Source organism: Canis lupus, chromosome 16 (genome assembly GCF_003254725.2).
Source record: "Canis lupus dingo isolate Sandy chromosome 16, ASM325472v2, whole genome shotgun sequence".
In the NCBI taxonomy this organism is placed as follows: Eukaryota; Metazoa; Chordata; class Mammalia; order Carnivora; family Canidae; genus Canis; species Canis lupus.
The window spans coordinates 47,762,533-47,787,697 of record NC_064258.1 but is presented as its reverse complement, the minus strand read 5'-3'; the positions used below and the strand labels follow the sequence as shown (position 1 = coordinate 47,787,697).

General features: G+C 39.5%; 1 protein-coding gene across 2 annotated transcripts in view; it reads left to right on the top strand.

The window, feature by feature from the left end:
* Nucleotides 1-19,083, top strand: part of TRAPPC11 (trafficking protein particle complex subunit 11) — a 48,628-nt gene extending 29,545 nt beyond the window's left edge. The window contains exons 24-30 of one of the 2 annotated variants that reach the window (XM_025471836.3): nt 2,256-2,321; nt 2,419-2,575; nt 6,346-6,457; nt 9,845-9,936; nt 12,314-12,447; nt 14,443-14,610; nt 18,815-19,083. In XM_025471836.3, coding sequence (XP_025327621.1) covers nt 2,256-2,321; nt 2,419-2,575; nt 6,346-6,457; nt 9,845-9,936; nt 12,314-12,447; nt 14,443-14,610; nt 18,815-18,859 — 774 coding nt within the window. In that variant the 3' untranslated portion in view covers nt 18,860-19,083. Of the gene's footprint in view, nt 1-2,255; nt 2,322-2,418; nt 2,576-6,345; nt 6,458-9,844; nt 9,937-12,313; nt 12,448-14,442; nt 14,611-16,215; nt 16,298-18,814 lie in introns of those variants that run through there. The other variant, XM_049094931.1, reaches the window with a different exon arrangement.
* The last annotated feature ends 6,082 nt before the right edge of the window (nt 19,084-25,165 follow it).

Below are 25,165 nucleotides of genomic sequence, written 5' to 3'. Positions count from 1 at the left end.
TCCTTTTGAATTATTGTTTTCACATTCTTTGGGTGCATACTCAGTAGGGGAATTACTGGATCATATGGTAATTCTATTTTTAATTTTTTGAGGACCCTCTGTACTGTTTTTCATAGTGGCTATACCACTTGGCATTCCCACCAATAGTACACAAAGGTTTCTCTTTCTCCACATCCTCGCCAACACTGGTTTCTTGAGTTTTTTATTTTAGCCATTCTGACAGGTGTGAGGTGATACCTCATTGTGGTTTTGATTTGCATTTCCCTGTTGAGTGATATTGAGCATCATTTCTGTGTCTGTTGATCTTCTGTATGTCTTTTTTGGAGAAATGTCTGTTTATGTCTTCTGCCCACTTTTTAATTAGACTATTTGGATTTCTTTGGTGTTGGGTTGTAGAAGTTCTTTATGTATTTTAGATATTAACCCTTTATTGGATATATCATTTACTTTTTTTTTATTTTATTTTTTTTTATTTTTTTATTTTTGGATATATCATTTACAAACATTTTCTCCTGTCAGTAGGTTGCCTTTTAGTTTTTCAAGAGAAACTATTTATTCTTCTATCAGCCAGTCCATTCCCAAGATGTGCTTTTAAGGGACACTAATACTGAGGAATAGAAATAGATGTCACACAAAAAAGAATGAATTGGTCATATATGTTTGGAAAATACAGGGTTAAAAGGCATTAAACAGGTATTTTGACTTCAGGGCTTAGCACAGCATTGAATTTGCTAACGTGTTGAGAATTTCACGAATGGCTTTGGTGATTATCTGTCAACGTTATTTACTAAGACGCACCTTTCTCATGGAATATCTGTCTTACAGGTCTTCATGTTATTTGTAAGACATTTTTGGAAATTTAAATGTAAATTCTTTTCCCTTAATGGGATTAAATCTCATTTTTACCTGCACATGAGTCCACTTCATAGGCCATGTGGAAATTTAAAGTAGGGCACATCTGAGCTACTCACTGAGTTGCTGTTTGATTTCCATAGATATTTTCTGTGGGGGAGATACTGAGGACCTAGGCTTTAGATTCATGGAACCCCTGCATGTGTTTTCAACCACTAGTATCCTACTTACTATACTTCCTAAAAAGTTAGCTTGATGGTATTGAGAGGCAATCCTTGAAGCATATAATAACAATAAACATGGTTCTGGCGATTCCACTAGTGCTGTGTACGCATTCTCTCACTTCATTGTCAGCAGCCCTGCGAGGATCATGAAACTGACACTCAGAGACCGTGTCCCCACCTCAGGGTCACCTCCGTGTGCCCAAGGTCTGCATGGTGAATAAGTATGTATCTTCCAGGATTAAAACCCACATCTTCCTGGCATTTGACAGCCTGAGTTTTTAATCAACATGACTTTTTAAAAAAGAGTTCTCACCAATGGGGTGGGTGGTTTGGTTCCAGAGCCATAGTAACCTCATTGCTTCTTGAATAGACTCAGGGATGAGAAATAGCACGTTGGTTAACAGTACAGATTTCAAGTCAGATCTGGGTCAGTTTCTGTCTTTGTCAGTTCCTAGCTATTTGTGACCACTTTACTGTAAAATGGCGAGTATAATGGCATCTGTTTCCTTGAGCTATTATGAACATTATGTAATGCAGGTATAGCGATTATAGCACTGTCATATCTTACTGTTGTTGTTATTAGTCATCTTACATTGGGGCATGGTAAAGAACTTAGGCAAAAAGAAGACTCTGATTCTAAGCTTGGCACCCCTAGGTTTGTGGGCCAAGGGCAATCAATTTAACCTTCCTTAAACTTTAGTTCCTCTTTTGTAAAATGGTGACAGTGCCTGCCTCCCCACTTTTGCAGACCCTGATAAAAATAATGTGTTAGAAAGCACTAACACAATTTATTAGAAATAGTGGTCTGGTCTCTCTATATAAGTTTTTACAAATATTATCTGAGAGGAACATCCTAGCTTCTTTTTTTTTTTTTTAAATTTTTATTTATTTATGATAGTCACAGAGAGAGAGAGAGAGGCAGAAACACAGGCAGAGGGAGAAGCAGGCTCCATGCACCGGGAGCCCGATGTGGGATTCGATCCCGGGTCTCCAGGATCGCGCCCTGGGCCAAAGGCAGGCACCAAACCGCTGCGCCACCCAGGGATCCCCCTTAGCTTCTTAATATGTATGGGATTATTTATTAATCAGTTACAGATTGCGTTTTGCACGCCTTCTATTTTTGAAATTATTTTTAAGTTTAGAAAAGCCATTGAATGTGCCCTTTAAATTGTCTTGCAGGATGAAACCGTAACTATAGAAACTGTCTTCCCATTTGATGTTGCGGTTAAATTTGTCTCTACAAAGGTATGGTCCTGTGAAGCATTTTGGAAATCATTTCAGTTATAGAAGTTAACAGAAAAAGTAAAGTGGATTACTGACCTTTTGTCTTCATTTATGACAGTTTGAGCACCTGGAAAGGGTCTATGCAGACATCCCCTTTCTATTGATGACGGACCTTTTAAGTGCCTCTCCCTGGGCCCTCACTATTGTATCCAGTGAGCTACAACTTGCTCCTTCTATGACCCCGGTGGATCAGCTAGAGTCCCAAGTGGACAAAGGTGAGAATGTGGATCATTCCACTTAATTAGAAGACAGGGGTGTGTGCGTGCGTGGTGTGTGTGTGTGTGTGTGTATGTAGATTGCCAGTGTAAGAGTCAGCTTTTTGCTAAGGGAGGGTAATTGAAACTGATACTCACAAAAGAAAATAAATTTAGAATTACGGTGGGATTGGTGTCATTTACTGTTTGCTTGAGTATGCCATATTTTAAAAGACAAGATTTTTGCTACTATAAGGAAATGACTCTTTGAAAAATGTACTTGAAAATGAAATAGTTTTTCATGTTTGGATTTTGTTATAGATTTTTTCTTACTAATTTTTAATTAATGTTTACTGTTAAGTATAATTTGAGATGGTAAAAGATGTTTATTAAAGAAACTTGGGAAAATACAGAAAAATAGACATTAAGTTTTCTAAATCAGCTAAAACAGATTAGAGATGTGATTTACACCTAGGATATTATTTTTCTGGTGCATTCTACTTTTGGGCTTTTATGCTTCTTGAACTGTTAAAAGAGAAGAAAAAAATGAGTTTGAATGTTAACCCAAGCAAAACTGTGCTTACTGTATTGTAAGGGTAAATATTGTATGAAAAAAACCATGATATATTCTTATTCTTAAATGAGTCACTTATTTGCTCTGTTTATCTGTCTGCTATTGGGCTTCAGTGTTACAAGTCATATAGTTGATTTGCAATGAGATAAGAAGTTTTAGAATTCCAATATATTTTTTTGCATCTGCTGTGTAAATAAGTGTCAGCATTTATCAGTAAATCAACAGATGTTTATTGAGTTCTCTATACGACCCCGTGTTCGGTTCTCAAGACACCAAAAGAGCAAGCAGTCTTCATAGTCACTTCTAAGCATTATGTAGGAAAGTCATCATAAAGGAGTATAGGTAAAATAGATAAAATCTAACATGTCCCTAAGCCTCTCTATTTAAATGCTACTAATAGGTCCCAGATTCTGTGAGGTAATACTAATAAAAAGAACAATTTTGCTTTCAGAATGCCTTCATCAGTTTTATTTTCGTCTTTTGAAACTTGGTTTTCTCTTGCAGTTTCGGGAGTCTCTGGTTCTACTTTCTCTGTCCTTTTTTCCTCTCTTCCTCCCTGTGCTAACTTGGAATAATCATGAGATTTAGAGTCAGTGCTGAACTAGATTCAGTTCCTGGTCCTACTACTTGCTCTTTTGCTATGTTGGGCTGTTTGTTTTATCACTTCTCAGAGTTAAAGAAGACAGTGTGTATGAGATAATCTATATGAAAATCTTAGCTCAGTGCTAGTCTCCTAACAGCTCCATACCAACTAGTTTTTTGTCCATTGTTTCCCGATTCCCTTTCTTACCCCTTAACTCTTGGTCAGTTCCAGGATCCTGACTTAGGCTCCCTTTACTTTTCCTACAGAGACTCCACCTGCCTGCACCCTTAGGGTTGTCTGCCTTCCTCAGCCCAGCTAGAGGAGCCACTGTACACTTAGTAGCAGCTAGAAACCACAGACAAACTAGATAGACTCCCTCTGTGGGTGCACATCCAGCCCCACACCATGTTCTCCCTTTTTTGTGTCTCTTGAATCCAGAGTCTTTCACCAGCTCTCATCTGGCCTCCAGAAATACCTTGCCATTCTCTCCCCTAGTCTGCCTTCATATTGCTGCCAGAGTTTGATTTCTCCAGAAACTATTCTGAACTTGTTATGCCCACTTAAAAAATTTCATGACATTCCAGACCTTTCCCAGAGCAGCTCGCCTTTCCAGCTTTCTCTGCACCAGTCTTTCTACTTCCCCTTCCTCTTTCCAAGACTTGGATCAAGCCAAACTTTTTGCGCTCAGCAAACATTGCCTCCATCTGTTTTTGAACATGTTAGTTCAAAATTATGCCCCAAACCCTTCCCTTTCTCTTTCAACCTGCCGAACTCTTCTTGCTCTTGAGACTCATGTAAGCTTTGGCTTTTTGATCTTCCCAAGCAGGGCTAGGTAGTCTTCCTTCTTTAGTCCCAGAGTTTCTTGTAGCACTTACCCCATTCTATTGTAATTATTTATTTACAGTTATGATGACACCCTTACTACACCCTGTGCTGGAGCCATGACTTAGTCTCTTCTTTGTATGGCCAACCTCATAGTAGTTGGGTAATAAATGCTTATTAAATTAATGAAGAAAAGATTAATTAATTAATTAATTAATTAATGAAGAATGCCTACCTTTAATTTCCCATTCCTAGTCTTCTATTGCTGCCATAACACATTACCACAAAGTTAGTGGCTTAAAACAATACAGACTTCTTATCTTAAAGTTCTAGAGGTCAAATGTCCTAAAATCAGGGTATTGGGAGGACTGCATTCCTTCTGGGCTCTAGGGAAAATCCTTTCCTTTGCCTTTTTCAGCTTGCAGAGGCCAGTCGGATTCCTTGGCTCATGGCTCTCCTCCATCTTCAAAACCAGCAGCGTAGCATCTTCAGATGTTTCTTTTCTGACCTTTGCTTCCATTGTCACATCTTTTTCTCAGACTCTCTGGTACCTCCCTCTTTCCCTCATAACCCTTGTGATTATATTGGGCCTGACTGGATAAACCAATATAATCTTCCTATTTTAAGATCCTTTATCACATCTGTGAAGTCCTTTCTGCCATGTAAGGTCACATTCACGTTTTGGGAATTATGATGTGGATATCTTTAGGGAAGGGAGTGGCATGGGATTATTCTGTCTACTACCTCTAAGAACACCAGAACTAATGCATTACAAAATTTGTGTTAGATACATTAAAAATAACAACTTTCCTAGGTCATAAAGTTGACCCTAATGTTGTTAATAAAGATTGTATCATTAGATACAATTAGAATTAAGGAGGACTTGGTGGAGTGAGGTGGAGTAGGGGGGGACAGGGAACAATATAAATGTCCCAGGTTTTAGTAAAAGGCATCTTAAGAGGTTTGAATTAATGTGTGTTTTATTTACTGGGCCACAATATCATTTCCTAGTTCTTCAAAATTACTTAAAAGTAGTTAATTAAAGTAGAGGTTGGCCCAGCTTTTTTCCCTTTGACTTCTAGTTTCTACCTACATTTAACTATTAATTTATCACAGCCTTCTTCATTGGAGAACCATTTCACACACAGATTTGCTGACATTGGCACTAGATAGGCCCTTTTCCTGGCTTGCATTAAAGGCGTGGCCCTTAGGCTGTGCAAGGCTGACAGGCAGAGAGGCCTTGGTTCAGATAAGCATTTGTTTTGTCATCATTTTTAGGCTAAACTTGGCAAGAGGACAGCATCCTTGTTTAAGAGGTAAATAACCAAATTAGGCAATAATGAGGCACCATGTAACGGGTTTCCATTTGATGGTGTCAGTAATGTATGTTTGTCAGAGAAAGCCAGAGTTGGCTGGAATGGCATTCTGAGTACCTTAAGGGTTAGTTAAAAATTTCTTGTTCCTTACCGTGAAATGTTTCCTTTGGAGAAAGAAAAATAATCACCAAATGGTATTATCCTGACTCCAGACTTTTCCTTTTCATCAGTTCCCATAGGAACTTGTCATAGGCCTACAGCTCCTTCACCTGTTTTTGTTATAATGAAATATTGATGTATTAGAAAAAACCCTGGATAGGGACTTTGTGACCTTGAAAAAGTCATTTAACATCTCTGCACCTTAGTTTTTAGGTCTATAGAATGTATAGAATGTATAACTGATAAAGTGTTCTTTTTTTGCTCAATTAAAAGAGGTAAAACTCTGCTTTCATAGAGGAAATCATTGCATAAGGATTATAAAGACTGTTTCTTGTAGTTGTCTTACAGACTGGAGAGAGTGCTAGTGAGTGCTTTTGTCTTCGGTGCCCATCTGTTGGAAATGTTGAAGGTGGAGTGGCAACTGGGCATTATATTATCTCCTGGAAGAGGTAAATTATAGCAGCCCTATCTTTTTTTCCTTGTCTGTGCTATTTTCATGCCTTAATTATTTGTTGTTGTCATTTAATATTTGAAAGCTGTTGTCAGTCCTGGGGAGAAGACTAGAAGTCACCTACTATCACCAACTGTTTGTCAAAAACACAAAAATTAAAAAGGATCATTAAACTTTCATTTGTATTTGTCACAATTTGTGACCTATATACTGATGAAATTGTAACCAAATGAATTCTCATAACAAAATCATGAAAAACATCAGGAGAAACTGGTCTTATTTGCAGTCAATAGGATTGTCTGCAGAGAAAACTCAAGCAAATTATTTGCACTAAAGAGTTCTAGCGACGTTGCTGGATATAACATTCAATATACAAAAATCAGTTGGCTTTCTATATATCAGTAATAAATCTCTAGCAATGTACTTTTAAAATAAGTATCATTTAGATGACAGCAATAATCATAAGGTAAGTAAGAATATATCAAATAGAAAACATGTGTTACCAATATGGAGAAAATAATAAAATTTTAAAGCATTAAAAGAAGTTCTTAAATGGGGAAACATACAAAGTGATCTTGGGTAGGATTTGGATAGGTCTGATATTCTTTGTTCTATAGAATCAGTACAATTTCCTTCAAAATCTCAATAGCTTGTTTTGTTTTTATAGAACTTGACACTCTTGATTATAAAATTTATATGGACAGGCAAAAACTTAGAAATATCAAGATACTCCAAAAGAAAAACTAGGCAGGGGTACTTGGTCATCTAAATTTGGAGACTTATTGTAAAGCTTCAGTAGTCATTGCTATGGTATTGGCTTGGGAATATGTAAATTAGCCAGTGGAACAGAAGAGACAGTCTAGAAATAGATACACAGATCTACACATATGGAAATTATATTTTAGAGAGGTAGCATTGCAGATCAGTGGGGAAAGGAATTATTTTATAATCGGTGGTGAACAATTGGGTTTCCATTTGGGAAAAAATTGGATCTTTACTATATATTGTATATAATCAGTCCCAGGTATACTAAAGTTCTAATTGTGAAAAGCAAAATGTTACTACTTTAGTAGAAAATAAGAGAATTGTTTTATGACTTTGGAATAGGGAAGAGTTTCTTTAAATAAGACGTAAAAGTTGGGATCCCTGGGTGGCGCAGCGGTTTGGTGCCTGCCTTTGGCCCAGGGCGCGATCTTGGAGACCCGAGATCGAATCCCACGTCGGGCTCTCAGTGCATGGAGCCTGCTTCTCCCTCTGCCTATGTCTCTGCCTCTCTCTCTCTCTGTGACTATCATAAATAAATAAATAAATTAAAAAAAAAAGACGTAAAAGTATACGACACTAAAATTGATAAATTTGTTAAAATTAATTTCTTAGTTCATTTAAAAATACCATGTAGAAAGTGAAAAGACAAAATACAAATTGGGAAAAGGTATTTATAGCATGTAAAACTGACAAAGTATTAGAATTCATATCAAGAACAGATCATAAGAAAAACAAGTCCCCTAACAGAAAGTTGAGCAAAATCTTGATTATGCTGTGAAAGGGAAACAAAAGAAGCCAGATAGTGAACATAGGGAGTAAACAAGGGTTACTTGTTAGTTAGTAAACAAGGGTTAACCTTATGAGGAATCTGAGATTCAGATGTGCTCCCACTAATTTGGAAAAATGAAAAGGTTTAGCAATGCACAGTTTGTCAAAAGAGGTGGAGTATAAAATAGGACAATTACTTTGGATATCTTTTCAACAGTACCAGGTAAAATTGAAGATGTCTATACCCTATAGTCATAAAAAAAAGTCCTAAACGTGCACACCAAGAATATATGTAAGAATGTTCATTGCACCTCTGATTATAATAGTAAAAAGTTATAAATATATATCCATCAACAGGAAAATGGTTGAACTGTGGCAGAATCATACAATAGAATGTTGTCTGTCAGTGAAAATGAATTAACCAGAGCTATATCTGGTAACTATTAACTATTAAGTGAACAGAGCAAGTGCAGATGTTCAGAATATGAACGCATTGCACATACGTAATATTGGAAAACATGTAGAATACTGTATATTTCTTAGGGCTACATACATAATTTGGAAAAGTGTAAAGAAATACATAGCAATGATAGATACCAAATCCAGGATGCTTCTGGAGGGGAGGTGCAAGCAGGAAAGGGTAGGTGGGAAGATTCAGCTGTATTATGTTTCCTTAGACTGGGAGGTAGACAGGTGATATTTCATGTGTTATTTTCTTAGCACAGCTCAATTTTGTCATAAATTTTAGAACAGTGGATAGGATATACTAAAAATGAGAAAGGAAAAAGAACATAATTTTATTTTAAAAAACTGACATCTTTCTTTTCCCCATTTCTGAATTTACCACATTGAAGTTTAGTTTATGTTTATAGGAATTAGAATAGGATTGGAGTGCCTGGGTGGCTCAGTCAGTTGAGCGTCTGCCTTTGGCCCAGGTCATGGTCCCAGGTCCTGGGATCCAGCCCCACATTGGGCTCCCTGCTCAGAGTCTGCTTCTTTCTCTCCCTCTACTGCTCCCCCTGCTTGTGTTCTCTCTCTCTCTCTCTGTCTCTCTTCCTCTCTGTCGAAAAAATAAAATCTTAAAAATAAAATAAAATAGGACTTTGAAGGCACTGTTTAATTTTCCCATCCTGTTTGTAGTACCATACAGACAAATTTCTTAATGATAAGGGATTAGATGTTTTTTCCTGTTGCTTTTGCTGGATAATAACTTGCATAGAGCATCAGCTGTTCCCCACCCAGATACAGCCTCTTCCGAAGGGCTTTCCTTGGTCAGGGGGCTGCCAGCTGGCCCTGCAGATCCCATTCTCACTGTAATGGAGGGAAACGTATTTGTCAGTTTCCTGATGTTGCTCACTTTATCTCCGCAGTGCTGGAATGCCACTGTGTTTATTGATAGTACAATATTTTTAGTTCCACAGTTCTTAATGTAAACCCCTAGTGTAGTTATGACAGCATGCTTGCAAGTGGTCTGGTGCTCAGCTGTGACCTGGCCACAAGGTGATAAGGTCTCTATCATAACTTCAGTCACCACAGTGCCACCTACACTGATCATTTTGCTACCAAACACGGTGTCAAATGGTATGCTTCATGGTGTGGTTGATTTATATTCTGGAACTGGGACCAAACAGCGGCCTTGGGTTGTGACACTTGTTCAAAATACAAACAGGATTCTAAAAGCTTTTCACAAAACTACTATTAATAAAGGTCTAGAAAATGTGTAAGTAATTTCTTTTGAATTACTTTCTGAAGTAATTCCTTTGAAACAAGTTGGCGAATATGCACGTTTTCTGTTTTTGATTTACCTTTTTACATCAAATGTGGATCTGAAAGATGCACTTTTCTGCCACAGGACCTCAGCCATGGGAAATGTCCCTGTCATCAGTACCGTCATCACTCTGCCACATGTGATCGTAGAAAACATTCCCCTCCATGTGAACGCAGGTAATGGCATCAAATTGTATTTGATAAAAAGAATATAGTAAGAATATCTATTTTAGCTTCTAAGGTTTAAAAAAAAATTTTATTATGAAAAGTGCCCAGCATTTACAAAAGTAGATAACGATAAGTCCTGTTTTATCTGTACCTCTACATATGCCTCCTACCCCCATTATTTCGAAGTAGATCCCAGCTACTGTTTCATCTATAAATATTTCTGTCTGCATCTTTAATATCAGTGGTTATTTTTCTAAATATAATTACGCTTCTATTATCATCACTTTAAAAATTAGCAATAATTTTTGTTTTGTTTTGTTTTAAATACACATTTATTCAGCGTCATGATCAGACTATTACATTTAGCAATCAATGGCATGGGTGCAAAAAAACCAAAATCTACCTTAAAACCCTCTGTTGGAATGCTTTATACTTTCCACAGAACAGAAACTAAAATAACCTGTTATACAATTAGTCACAAATACAGTCCTCGAGTTTTTTGCCCATACACATGAGTATTGTCTAAAACATGTCTTCTTTATAGCAGCTAGGCCCTGCTACCACTGTGCTTGGCTAAGTTCACAAATCTGCTATAACCTGTAGCTTCCCTGTCACTTCTCTGGCTCTCCTCTCCTGCTAAGCTTTGTTTCCTGGCAGTAATTAAAACCTGCCACTGCCATAGCTGCTGCGGCTGCTGGAACCACCATAGCCACCTTGGTTTCGTGGTTTGGCTAAGTATTGGCCTCCACCACCATAGGGGCCAGAGCTTCTGCCTCCAAAATTTCCTCCTTTCATGGGTCCAAAATTTGAGGATTGATTGTTGTAATTGCCAAAATCATTATAGCTTCCCCTACCTCCAAAGTTGCTGCTTCCATCATTACCAAACCCCTGATAGCCATCCCCACTGTCACCGTATCCACCACCACCTCGACTGCCACCAAAGCCACCTTGACCACTGAAGTTCCCTTCACGACCAGAGTTGTCATTCCCACCAAAACCACCTCCACGACCACCACCAAAGTTTCTAGAACCACTTTGGCCTCTTTAGCTGGACGAAGCACTAGCCATCTCTTGCTTCGATAGGGCTTTCCTTACTTCACAGTTGTGGCCATTCACAGTATGGTTTTTTTGAATGACAATCTTGTTACAGAGTCATGGTCATCAAATGTCACAAAAGCAAAACCTCTCTTTTTGCCACTGCCTCGGTCAGTCATGATCTCAATCACTTCAAATTTCCCATACTGTTCAAAATAATCTCTTAGGTGATGTTCTTCAGTGTCTTCTTTAATGCCACCAACAAAAATCTTTTTCACAGTTAAGTGGGCACCAGGTCTTTGAGAATCTTCTTTTGAGACAGCCCTCTTTGGTTCCACAACTCTTCCATCCACCTTGTGTGGCCTTGCGTTCATGGCTGCATCTACCTCCTCCTCCACGGTGGCGTACATGATGAACCCAAAGCCTCTGGAGCGCTTGGTGTTTGGGTCTCTCATTACCACACAGTCCATAAGCGTTCCCCATTGCTCAGAATGGCTCCTCAGACTCTCATTGGTTGGTTTGAAGCTCAAACCTCCGATGAAGAGCTTCCGCAGCTGCTCAGACGTTTTGGGGAGACTCTGACTTAGACATGATGGTGGTGGGAAGGGAGACTTTAATGATGCTTACTCGGTGGCATCCAGGGGCAGAGGGCAATAATTTCGTAATATCAAATTCTGGTGGTGTGATTTCCCTGATTGACTCGTAATGTTCTTTAGATTGTTTTAAGGTCTTGGCATTGCAGCTGATGGATATCTCATACAAATGTTGAAATCTATAGGCAGGAAGACTCCCTCTCTACTCCATCACTTCCTTCACCACTACCATGTTCCCCTCTTCCTTGCTGTTCATTTATTAAAGAAGTGGTCAGTTGTCCTGTAGAGCTTCCCACAGTCTGGATTTTGCTAATTGCATTGTATCATTTTTAAGGATCTGTGAGTTGCTGGTGAGATCTATAGTCTTGATCAGATTGAGGTTCAAGTTTTTGGCGAGAATACTTCATAGCTAATGGTGTGTGCTTCCATCAAGAGGCATGTGATGCCTGTCATTCCTTCTTGAACCATGATGGATATTTAGGGAAATGTTTTATAGATTTGAAAAATCATTCCTAAAATAATTCAGCTCTTGACCCTAAGTCAATCAGCTTGGAAAGGAGACTTGATTCTTTTTGGCCTGTTTTATCACAGCCCCGTCGCTATTGTCCAATCAAAGGATTTTCTTATTTAGCAAGAGTGCAGTAGTATCACTAATTTAAATAATCCCATGTCTACAGAATGGGATTCATTTACAAAAAGAACTCATAAATGGTGAACTATTTTTTTAACCAAAAGATACGTGTCCTCTTTCTCTGCAGATCTGCCATCCTTTGGGCGTGTCCGAGAATCCTTACCTGTCAAGTATCACCTACAGAACAAGACTAACTTAGTTCAAGATGTGGAGATTTCTGTGGAGCCCAGTGATGCCTTCATGTTCTCAGGTCTTAAACAGGTATAGGTCATATTTCATTGGGTTGCTTATATAGATATAGAAGTTTGGCCAGGAAATGGGGAGCTGTACATCTAATTTTTACAAATGAATAATAAAGCTGATTGTGGTTCCTATTATTTTGATAGTAGGAAATTTTTAGTATTTATTTATTTATTTATTTATTTATTTATTTATTTATTTATGATTTGTTTATTTTAGAGAGTGTGCAAGCTTGAATGCAGGAAGGGGCAGAGGGAGAGAGAAGCCTCAGGCAGTTTCCCCACTGAGTGCAAAGCCCGACGTGGCGCTTGATCCTAGAACCCTGAGATCATGACCTGAGCTGAAATCAAGAGTCAGACGCTCAGCCAACTGAGCTACCGAGGCGCCCCTGTAGTCATTTTTTAAGATTAAGTACAATTTGTATAGAGGTCGACTAAGTGGGCAATACTTTTCACATCGAGATCACACATGTTATTCTTTCTTTTTTTAAAACAAGAATTCTGGGTACCTGGGTGGCTTAGTGGTTGAGCATCTGCCTTTGGTTCAGGTCTGCCCTGGGATCAAGTCCTGCATCAGGCTCCTCACAGGGAGTCTGCTTCTCCCTCTGCCTCTCCGTTGTCTCTCATGAATAAATAAATAAAATCTTTAAAAAATAATAAAAATAGAACAAAAACTCACAAATATTTGACTATAATAGAATTCCTGAAAGTTTTACATTTCTCTTCTATTAGTACTCAGTGTGTGTGTTTGTATGTTTTAATTTGAGGCCGAGAGGTATTACTACCCTTATTAAAAGCCTGATCCTCTGGGGTGCCTGGCTGGCTCAGTTGGTAAAACATGCGACTCTTGATTTCAGACTCATAAATTCAAGCCCCATGTTGGGCATAGAGTCTACTTTAAAAAAGAAAAAGGCCAATTCTCTTAATTATCAGTGAAATATTTTAGAGATTTTGATATTGCATAGAATTTAACTTATTTTTGATACATTTAGACACAATTTTATATTTACAAAACAAAATTAGTCCAGTGTTTTGATTCACTGATTCAAATCAGAGGTGAGGTAGGAAAGTTCATCACATTTTTGAATGGAATGTACACTTTCAGGCAAAACCATGTTTCATTGAGAATACTGTCTTAACTGTCAACGTGGATTAACAGACAGTGCTCAGTAGTCAGTAAATACTTGTTATCAACAAGGGCGTAATTAGAGTAACGAATGTATCCTAATACTCAGAAGCGTCTGCCTAACTAGTTGTCTGTGCTGTGACAGCACAGACAACCCTATATGTAAAATAGAATTATATATAAAGTGGACTGTAAGTCCACATGCTAATTGAAGTTTATAATATATAGTACATCTCATCAGCTGTTATATGTTGGTACCCGTATATGTTGACACATGTACATACTAGATGTACTCATTTGCAAACGAGTAAGCTTTTCTAGTGTCCTCATCTTTTTCACATATTGATTTATAAGTAAATAATGTACAACACCAAAATCTTAGAAATTTGTGTTCTTTTCTAAAGTAGTGTCAGAGTTTTCCAAACATCTTTTATTCCCTTGACATCATTTACCTCGCCACAAAGGTAAAATCCCTAAAAGAAAACACCAGAAACGACTAATTTGTCTTAGGTTGACAATGTAAGCAGTGATACTTTGCAACTGATTATCTCATAGCACCTTGTGACTATAAAATCTATCTGGTCGCAGACACAGAACATATTGATCCATCTCATGTTCCCCTTTTTTAAGTTTGTGGAAGTTGCCATGTGGTGGATCTTGGTAGAAACGAAGAAATCGTGCATATTTTTTTTATGCGTTTCTTGTCTATGTAGTCCTCTCGTCTTGCATCATACTATTTCAGTCTTGTGTTTTAGAATCTGTCTGGAAGGCGGAATAGGAGAGAGAAAGTATTTCACCAGAAAGATTTGTAAATAATGAAGGGGTGACAACATGAAGAGGCTGGAGGCGTGTGTATTTGATTTTCTTTCTCTACAACTTGTTATGCTATAGATTCGATTACGGATCCTCCCGGGCACTGAACAGGAAATGTTATATAATTTCTACCCCCTGATGGCTGGATACCAGCAACTGCCATCTCTCAACGTCAACCTGCTTAGATTTCCTCACTTCACAAACCAACTGCTCAGGCGTTTTATACCTACCAGTATTTTTGTAAAGGTAAGGCTTAGAAACAGTCTGTTTTTTTAAATTTCCAGTTTTAGAAACAAACCAGAAGTGTTTCTTTCACGTAAGTTCCTCTAAACAATATTTTGAGACTTGATTGTTTTTATTATACGAACTTGGCAGTATTGCCGTTCATTGCTGTAAGCTTGCTATTATTTTACAGAATCTAACTTCAAAGGTTATTATTCCCTTAGGTAGATAATGATTTACCTTCACTGTGTCCTCAGACCTGTATTTTCTTCTGCTTAGTAAAGTATGTTTTTACATCGTAGTTAGTTTGTAACCAGTTTATAGTCAAAATGGATTAACTTTCTAAACATTTTTTTTTAATTTATTTATTTACGATAGTCACACTCAGAGAGAGAGAGAGAGAGGCAGAGACACAGGCAGAGAGAGAAGCAGGCTCCATGCACCAGGAGCCTGACGTGGGATTCGATCCCGGGTCTCCAGGATCGCGCCCTGAGCCAAAGGCAGGCGCCAAACCGCTGCGCCACCCAGGGATCCCTGGATTAACTTTCTAAATACAGTCCTTGAACTTGCCCAGTTCTCTGTGTCATACTGGATTGGGGTCTTTTCTGAAAATGATCCTTTGTCGAAAACTATACTCGGGTTTAGTGTTTTGATTTTTTACACTGGTAAAACCATTTCCAGGTTCCCGCAGTAAAGGAGCATGTAGGACAGTGGGAGTCCATGTGGGAGAGAGTGAACGGGGCCACACCAGTGGTTCACTAAGCACAGCACTCACCTCTGGTTTAGCCATTCTCACTGCCTGTAATTAAGGCTTCCCTCCAGGTAGTTGTGATTTCCCCAGTAACTCAGATATATGTGGATATATGTGTGTCCTGGGGGCCGTCTTCTACTTCAAGTTTATACTCACTTTTGGAAAGACGGGTTATGTGGCCATTTCCCTTTCTGTGTCTGTCTTAAGTTTAGAGGAACTGTCCCTTCTTTACATAATCTGGGATGGGGTAAATTCTAAATTAGTCTGTGTTCATGTATCCTATGTGATCTTCCTAGAGTTTATCTTCCCAGACTTACCCAACTTCTTTTTGCATCTGTCAAAAATGAATTTATTAATGTTTCGAAGCATCATACTTTTTAGATTGTAGAGAAAAATTTCATGATTCTAATTCACTTGTGTTTAACCAGTGACTTTTTTTTTTAAACAATGGTTTTTTTAAAAGGCTTTATTTTTTTTAGAGCAGTTTTAGTTTTATAGTAAAATTGAGAGGAAAGTACAGAGCTTTCCCATATACCCCTGCTCCCTCCTCCTCCCCCACACTGGTGGCTTTCTAAACATTTCCACTTGTTCACATTCCTGGGCCATGTCTGCTGCCATTCTTCCCATCAAGGTCTGAGAGGTCACCTTGCAGGGGTGGGGAGCAGTGGGGGCACAGTTGGTCTCTGTTGTCCTTTTAGCCATTTGAGCTTCTAAAAGTATGCTATTCCCAGACTCTGAAGCTTTCATTAGTGTGAGGGTGGGTGTCAGCATAGACAGAGGCATACAAACATAACCCATCCAAGATACGAGAGTTGATCATTTTGAGGAATTAGGATCGACAGTCTACCTATTAATCTCTATCATTCCTTTCCCTCTAGGTCTTGTACACCCAGCCTAACCCCAGCTCCTGCTAGTACAGTCTTCTCATTTTCTTCCACAGTAAACCTCTTCCAGGTAGTGCTTAAATCCATAAGGAAAAGTTACAGAAAAATAAACATTTGTAAGTTTTAACATAACTAACATGTCTTTTTCCTTGAAGTTCTCTTTTTTAAAATTTTATTTAAAACAGTTAACATGTAATGTATTATTGGTTTCAGAAGAAGTCAGTGACTCATCAGTCTTACATAATACCCATTGCTTATTATATCACGTGCCTGCCTTAGTGCCCATCACCTAGTGAGCTCAACCCCCCACCTTCCCCTCCAGCGACCCTCAGTTTGTTTCCTATGTTTAGAGTCTCTTATGGTTTGTCTCCCTCTCTGATTTCATCTTGTTTTTTATTTCCCTCTCTTCCCCTGTGATCCTCTGTCTTGTTTCTTAAATTCCATGTATGAGTGAGATCATATAATTGTCTTTCTCTGATTGACTTATTTCACTTAGCAGAATACCCTCTAGTTCCATCCATGTCACTGCAAATGGCAAGATTTCATTTTTTTTTGATGGCTAAGTAGTATTCCATAACATGTCCTTTTCTAACCACTGTGGTTTTTTTCCCTAAATACTACCTTCTAGGACTACCTTCTAGTAACTTGACTGCTGCCAAAAAAGTTGGCTGGGATCTTCGGGGCTGGCTCCTTTATCAGTTGAGAGAACTTACGGTGGCAGTTGTTTTAGCTGCCATGCTAAGGATGGTGCCTGAGAATCACCCTCTCCCCGTTAGTGAACAACATAACTGACTCACATTGTACCTGCCTTTACTAAACTCCAGAGATGTGCAATTCCAGTAATGAGAGCTGCCAGCCCTACCAGGATTTAAATTAACATTAATTAAAATTTAATTTAATCTAAAAATTAGTTGCACTAGCTGTACTTAAAGGCTCAATCAGCGTGACAGGTGGCTACCATGTTGGACAGCGCCAACCTGAGCTTTTCCATCATCACAGAAAGTTCCACTGGACAGCAGTGTCCTCCTTCAAGGCTGGATTAATGTTTTTCTTTCTTTGAAAAGTAGATTCCAGCTTTTTAATTGCATGATATTCCTGTCTTCTGTCCCTTTGTAAAGCTGTGTATGGGGATTTTAGCAGGTTTCGCCATTATTTTTTCCCATTTTTTTTTTTTAAAGATTTTATTTTATTTGAGACAGAGAGGACAAGCAGGGGGAACAGCAGAGGGAGAGGGAGAAGAAGGCTCCCCGCTGAGCAGGGAGCCCAATATGGATCTCGATCCCAGGACCTCAATATCATGACCTGAGCTGAAGGCAGATGCTTAACTGAGCCACCCAGGCGCCCCCATTATTCTATTTCTAAAACTGAACATCTTCTATCAGTACTACAGATGATGTGAAGTATAAAAGACCTGTATTTAATTCATTCTTTTCCTGCCTTGAATGTCAGAGGCCTAACTTACACACGTATGTGTGCATACACACACACACACATACACACCTAAAATGCAGAGCGACAAAACTAGAAGCAGGAGTGCTCCCTTCCCTGCCCCAGGGAGTCCCACCCTAAGCATTCTGCCTAAAGCCTAGTAAATGGCTTTTGGTGATAACGCCATAACACTGTTCTGTTCATATCCTGAATTCCAGTTCTCTTGCTTTTCCCACAAAGGTCTACTAATGTACATTGTCTTAATAAAGTTATTTACAAGAATTGCATTTTTTCAGTTCCTTGATGACTCCCTGGGGTGCTGCTAACCTGTCAGAATTTTTACCCCTAAGGATAACTATGATACCTTAACCTTTACTCTTCTGATATGATGTTTTGTTTTTTCAGGGACCTTAGGGAAAAGGAGAGTCTTGTTTTTATCTGCTGCTTCTGACCCTGTGGTAGTCATTGTTAGATACCCCAATTCATTGTGAATTGCCTTTTCTTACAAACAGGAGATTGGGAGACCTTGAATCCCAAGGAACTGGTCTATCAGCTCAGGTTTGTGGCCTTCTTCAAGCTTGAGATGCTGGAGGGTCCCGAGCAAGGGAGAGAATGAAACTGTCACTGAAGCAGGAGTGGTGATGGGTTCCCTGTCACACGCTCTCAGTGACAGATCTGTAACTGCTAGAACACAGGGTGAAGAGAATTAGTGACTGAGGCAGATTCAGCTGGTGGAGGTAATGCAGCTGGCCTGCGATGTCAGTGTCTGGTGGCGGAAGGAACCGCTCTGTCTAGACCCCACAGCTCCCTCCCCAGGCTCAAGTGAAGTGACAAGGTGGGGGGAAGGAAGGAGAGATGTGATTTTTTTTTAAAGATTTTATTTATTCATGAGAGAGAGAGAGGCAGAGACATAGGCAGAGGGAGAAGCAGGCTCCCGTCAACGAGCCCAATGCAGGACTTGATCCCAGGACCCCAGGATCACGACCTGAGCTGAATGCAGACACTCAACCACTGACCCACCCACGTGCCCCAGACAAATGTGATCTTGATACCTGTACACGTTTATCCTGTTTTTGTGAAAGTTTCCAGAATTACAAAATCTTTTCAATGAAGGAAGCTTTTGTCATAACTACTTTGTAACCTTTCTTATTTCCCTGCTTTAAAGCCGCAGGGCCGGCTCGTGGATGATACCTCTATTGCTGCCGCGTGAAGTTCAAGACTAGCCCTCGGCTGTTCTTAGAGAAGGCAGACGGAGCTATAGAAGTTTTTCATTGTGAACTGTAGCTTTGATCATGGTAAAAGTTAATCTTTTCTATTTTTTAATGGATGTCATACCAACTCTTCAGAGGAACTCATGCTAAAAATATTAGGAAAATCTATCCTCTCTTCTAGTTTCACTAATAAATATTTGAAATCTCTCAGTGTGACGTGGAAGGATGTCAGACCGTTGTTATTTTTGGAAGTCGTTTTATGAATAGTAGGTTCTTAAAGTAAGTCGTTCGCATGTGCAATATCAGAGGAAAAGCCAGCCTCCCAAACAGGACTGGCCACGGAGGGGAAGGTGCACCAGAATCTGCCCCAGGATTTCTGAATGCCCGTGGGTCACTTTCAGAGTCGGCTGAACCAGAGCTAAGCCCATCCTCACAAACTGAATGAGCGCTCAGGTTACATACATACCAACTCATAGCAGCTGTGTGACTGATCCAGAAAACTTCCAGAAAGTTCGAATCAAAGCAATCAAAGGTGTCTAGAAAAATCTTTCCTTAGGATCAAAACATGTGAAATGGGTTTAGCTTGCTGCCAAAACGTGGATCGTTTATGAAGCAGGTTTGTATTTGTAAGGGTGTTAACTGTTCATTCTGACAGGTTCAATCTGAACTACAAGGATGGGATTCTCAGCCTAATTTCTTAAGGAAAAGTTTTGGAAAAAGCTGCAAGTTCTAAATGAGAGCTTTTAGGTAGATTGTGCTGTTTCAGAATGAACTCTTTAAAACTCTTGGGAAATTCATGTAAATAAAAATCATATTGTGAAAATTTTCTTCAGTTAAAATATCTTAATTTAAAACTTACCGGATTTCCTGGAAAATCTTATTTAAAAGTGTAGGAGTTGTAAAAAGAAAATAGTGATGTAAATAAATATATTCTCTTTCAAGTACGCTTGTATGCATCTTTCATTTATTCTGAGCTTGTTTGATTTCAGCCTCACAAAGTAGGTTTTACTAAGAATACTGTTGTATGAAGTCTAGGGAGAGCATAGGATTAGAAATTGGGAGATCTGCGTTCCAGAACTCTGCTGACCTTCAGGGAGGCTCGGACAGTGTAACAGGCTGTCTCAGGAGGACATGAGTCCCCTGCCTTCTCAGCTTTTCAGAGAGGCCACAGAAGCTCGTCTCCACACTCAGATTGTCCATGGTCAGATCCCGGCTCCGCTGCTTGCTCATGAGGTGCTGTTCAAGTTATGTATCCTCTGTACGTAAGATGTGGATGATGGTAATACCCATCTCTTAGGCTTATTGGGGAATGATAACAGCTAATACATGAGAAGAGCTTGGAAACATTGGCTGACCCACAGTAGTGCTCAACCAGGGACACCTGTATTATTATTATTATTATTATTATTATTATTACTGTTATTATTACTATTATTATTATGAGAAGGCTGGAAAGGATATGCCTGCATCTCCTGGATGGTCTGTGTTATCAGAATTTATCAGTATTTCTGTAGTTCAATATATACATGAGCACACATGTGTATGTATGTGTATATATGTAAATGCCTAAAACTGAAAAATATCATGAAATACTTGTATTCTATATTCTCCTATATTTTATATCCTCTTCTTTTTTGTTACAAAACATCCCTGGTGTAACCTACCAAATTAACTTCATGACCCACTATTGGGCTTAATCTCCAGCTTGAAAAACTCACAGGTTCCTTTGAATATGAGATGGTCTGATGATGCAGGGCTTGTGTGATAAAGATCTCACATGTCCACACTGCCATCATCAAACACAGAGTAGGTGTTAGAGCGAATGAATCCCTGGCATATACCTTAAAATGATTAGCATTGGTGTCCATGTGGTCCGTGTAACTCTGTGCTATTGTAAACACACCAAATAAACAGCTCTGTCTTTCTCTCGATCATCCTCAGAGTTGGCAATAGAGTAATAACCCTTTCCCAACCTGGAGTTCTCTCATAGCATTAATTCTGCAAAGATACTCTTATTTTATTTTTAATTTTAAAATTAAATTTAAATTTGAAATTTCTTATTTTTAATTAAAAAATATATGAAATTATCATCTTCCCTGGGTCCAAAAAAATCAAAACTGTCATTGTTATAGGAGCTGTTGGTGAACTCAGGTTACAAGGATGTCAAGGGAGGACCTCATGGTGTTTCCCTTCCTGCCTCTGGGCCGTCCGTCCACTGCCATCACTGCCTGTGTGAAAAGCTCTTGATTGTCAATATTGCTTTTTTTTTTTAAGATTTTTAAAATTTATTTATTCATGAGAGACAGAGAGAGAGAGAGAGGCAGAGACACAAGGCAGAGGGAGAAGCAGGCTCCATGCAGGGAGCCCAATGTGGGACTCGATCCCGGGACTCCAGGATCACGCCCTGGGCCAAAGGCAGGCGCTAAACCGCTGCGCCACCCAGGGATCCCCAGCTCACCTTTTTAATAGGGAGGGCTCATGTCTCAGCGAATACCTTTCTGAAACACCCCTCTTGACCTAAAACCCTGGAAAAGGCATCTAATGTGTCCCAATTCCTAGTGTAGAAAATACTTAGAGATTAGTTCTATTACTTGATGGTACAGTAAGTAGTAGTGACTATAATTTTCAAGAAGCAATGATGTATACAGCATTAGTGATTAGAGATTGTTAAGTGAGTATAGGACACCAGATAAAGTGTACTTTCTCCTATCCACCTCCCCTTTATTTCATGCTGTAAATACTCTCTAAAGTGTTATGAATGGATGCTAAGCAAAAAAACATTGATCTGTGCAGTAAGATATATGAGAAAACAAACTCTCATTTTATTATCCTTGCACTTCAAATGCCTTTTTTTATGCATATGGATTTGTTTTGAAACATTTTTAACAAGTGACACTCATGCCATCCTTTGGTGAACTCCAAAAATATCTTCCTTTTATTTTAGCAAACAGTGTCATCCTCAGACATATCTGTGCTCCATAAAACTCACTAAACGAGTATAAAAATCCCATGTTTTTGTGAAAAATAAATTCATAGTTTAATTATACTCAGCTTTTCTTCAAAGATTGTGTTTCTTCTGATCGTGTTTCTAAACTCCATTAACTCATGCCTGTTTCTGCTTCCTGAAGCATGCCTTACCAGACAGAGAAGTAGAAGTGAAGTCAAGCATTTTTTTAAAATTCCACTTTCTCCAATTATTGAAAGAACGCCTAGCAACCTTGAAGTTGATTTTTTATTTATGTAATAACAACCCTTATTCAAAAGGGATCGGCAAGTGTGGCCAGTGGGAAATCGCAAATATTCTCTTTATTAAGTTGGTCAAGATGTGTGTTTCCCAAATGATGATTGCCAGTATTTATTCAATGCTATAAGGTACCAGTGACGTTCTTACCTCTTTAATACTCCCAATAGCCTGATGTATAGGAAACATTTCAAAGTTGTGGAAACTGAGGCTCGGAGAGCTAGTGGCCTGGTTTTCTATTGCTATAGAACAGATCACCCCAATAGTTAAGGATTTAAAAGAACAATCACTATCTTTCATGGTTACAGTGGGTCAGGAAGTCAGGAGGGGTGTGGCTGTGACCTCTGGCTTGGGGTGACTCAGGCAGTTGCGTGGTCCGACCTTAACTGGAATTAGAATAAGCAGGAATGGAACTGGGAGCTGAAGCAGCCCTGGGCCAGCTGAGAGTATGTGCTCATTGAGCCTCAGGACCTTTCCAGGGGTCTGCGGGGTGCTGGACTCCTGGCAGAGCGGCACCGAGCTCCAGTGTGAGGGCTCCAGGCAGCACGGTGGGAACTGCGCTGCCTTTGGTGGCCTCACCTTGGCCACACAACAACACTTCCACTGTGGCCATGAGCCCACCCAGATTCAAGAGGAGGGAACATAAACTCCCATCTCCACATGAGGAAATGGGGAGAACATTGTGGGACAGGAGAAACTGCAGCTGTCTTCGGGACATAGAGTCTGTCATATACCCAGTGTCACGGCAGGTGGTGGGAGAGTGGGATTCAAGTCAAGACACTGCACACGGCCTCCGTTCTAACACTGCAAGCGCTTGGTCCTAAATAATGAGTCTGGCTAAGTATGTTTTTGGTGACTGAGGCATTGTGCATTCAGAGTTAAGACCTATGTTCTTTCTTTTCTTTTTCTTTTTTTAAAAATTTTATTTGATAGAGGATGAGCAGGGGGAGGAGCAAGAGGGAGAGGGAGAAGCAGACTCCCCGCTGAGTGAAGAGCCCAATGCAAGGCTCGGTCCCAGGACCCAGGGATCATGACCTGAGTTGAAGGCAGATGCTTAACCAACTAAGCCCCCCAGGCGCCCCAAGCCTGTGTTCTTACATCTATGGCAATACAAATGCTGCCCTTACACACTGAATTCCAAGTGTTTACCAAGCAACTCCTCTAAGAGTCAGTTTCTGTGCTGGTTGCTAAAGCCATAAAAGACACTCCATTCCTGAAGACCGACAGGGGAAAATGTATGCAAACAAATTCCAAGGTGCATTTATTCCGAGGTGATAAATGCAGAAGTGGGTGAACTGATGGGTATCTAGGATCCATTTTAAAATGCTCCAGGGGAGGGAGCAGGTGGGGGAGCAAAGAAAAACTAGGTCAGATAGAAATGGATGAAATAAGATTTGAAAAGTGTTGATAATTGTTAAAGGTGGGTAAAGGGGTTCCTGGGAATCCGTTTCATTCTATATGTGTCTGAAAATGGCCATGGTTAAAGAAATACTAAAAATACGAGGTAGAAAGGAACCACGGGAGGCGAGCATAGGGTGGGAGTGAGGAAGCTGCAGCGAGGCCAGGCCTTCCTCCAGGAGCGACATCAGAGTTGTTTTCATATTTGTAACAACATGATGGTGCTTCTCTTGTATGGAAATGCATTGCCATTATCCCTGAACAGATAATGTTATGTGAGTTTTGGAGGACATATAAAAATTGGTAAAATAAACATCAGGGAAGAGCTTTCCAGGTGATGAAGGGTATGCTGGCTGGCATCCACTCCCGCCAGCACCATGGCACGCCAAGTGCTTTTAGCACAGGCTTGTCAGCTGTTGAGTAAGCTAGTGTTTTCCTACCCGGGAGGTTCATATTCCGTGATAAGAGAATTGGAAGGGAGGAGAATGAAACTTACCAAAGCAGAGCCTTTTTTCTGTTGGAATTCAAGGACTTAAGGATGAAGCCTGTCTTCTTTTCAGCTTTAAAATGCTCATCAGATTGAAGAGCTGTAGTTTGAAAAATGTTTGGTCTTGAGTGATCATCAACAAGCCATTGTCTCAGCAAAGGACTGACTCTCAAATGCCAAATTTAACTGGAAGAAGTAAGGAGCTCTATGTTCCAGATGAAGTATGGAATTATTTAAATACAAGATGGGAGGAGCTCTGTGATAGCTCATGTTTAATCCAAGGTGATAATGACCCCCAGGTATTCAGACTACATTTACAATATTTTCTCCACCTCAGAAAGTCGTCACTTTCATTTTTTTTTATCATGTGAATTTTCAAACAACCACCAAGAGACTATAACACACTTCCATGCTTGTACTCAGCTTCAGTCATTATCAATATTTGGCTATGTACTTTTAGTTCTCCTCTTAGATGATTTCACCCATAAATAAAAGGACTTTAAAAAAAAAACCACAATTCATTATTACATCTAAAAAATTACCAGTAATTCCCTATGTCTAATACACAATACATATTCCATTTTCCCTGACTGGCCAGGAAGTCTTTTTATTGATTGATTGACTGATTGATTGATCTTATTTATTCATGAGCGACACAGAGAGAGAGGCAGAGACATAGGCAGAGGGAGGGAGGCTGGGAGGTTCCTCAGCAGGGACCTGATGAGGAACTTGATCCCAGGATCACGACCTGAGCCAAAGGCAGATGCTCTACCACTGAGCCACCCAGGTGCCCCCAAAAAGTCTTTTTATAGTTTAATCATCATCCTAATGAGGTCCTCCATTATATTACATCTTTAAGTCTTTTTTTTTTTTCCAGTTACACTTAATGTAGAAAAGTCCCTGCTTTTTATCCTTTACCATTCACATCTTGAAGAAAGGGGGTCAGTTTGTAAAATATTTCACATTCTGGTGTTGGCTGATTACTTCCCCAGGGTGCCATTTAACTTGTTGCTCTATCCTCTGTTTCTGTGGCCTGGGAATTAGAGTTCAAAGCTTGCCTGAGTCCCTGCCTGCCTGCCTTCCTGCCTTGCTTCTTTTTGGGGGTGGGGTAAGAATATCTCCGCTGATACGCTGCACATTTTATTGCCACACATGTCTGGTTGCCTCACTTTTGGTGAT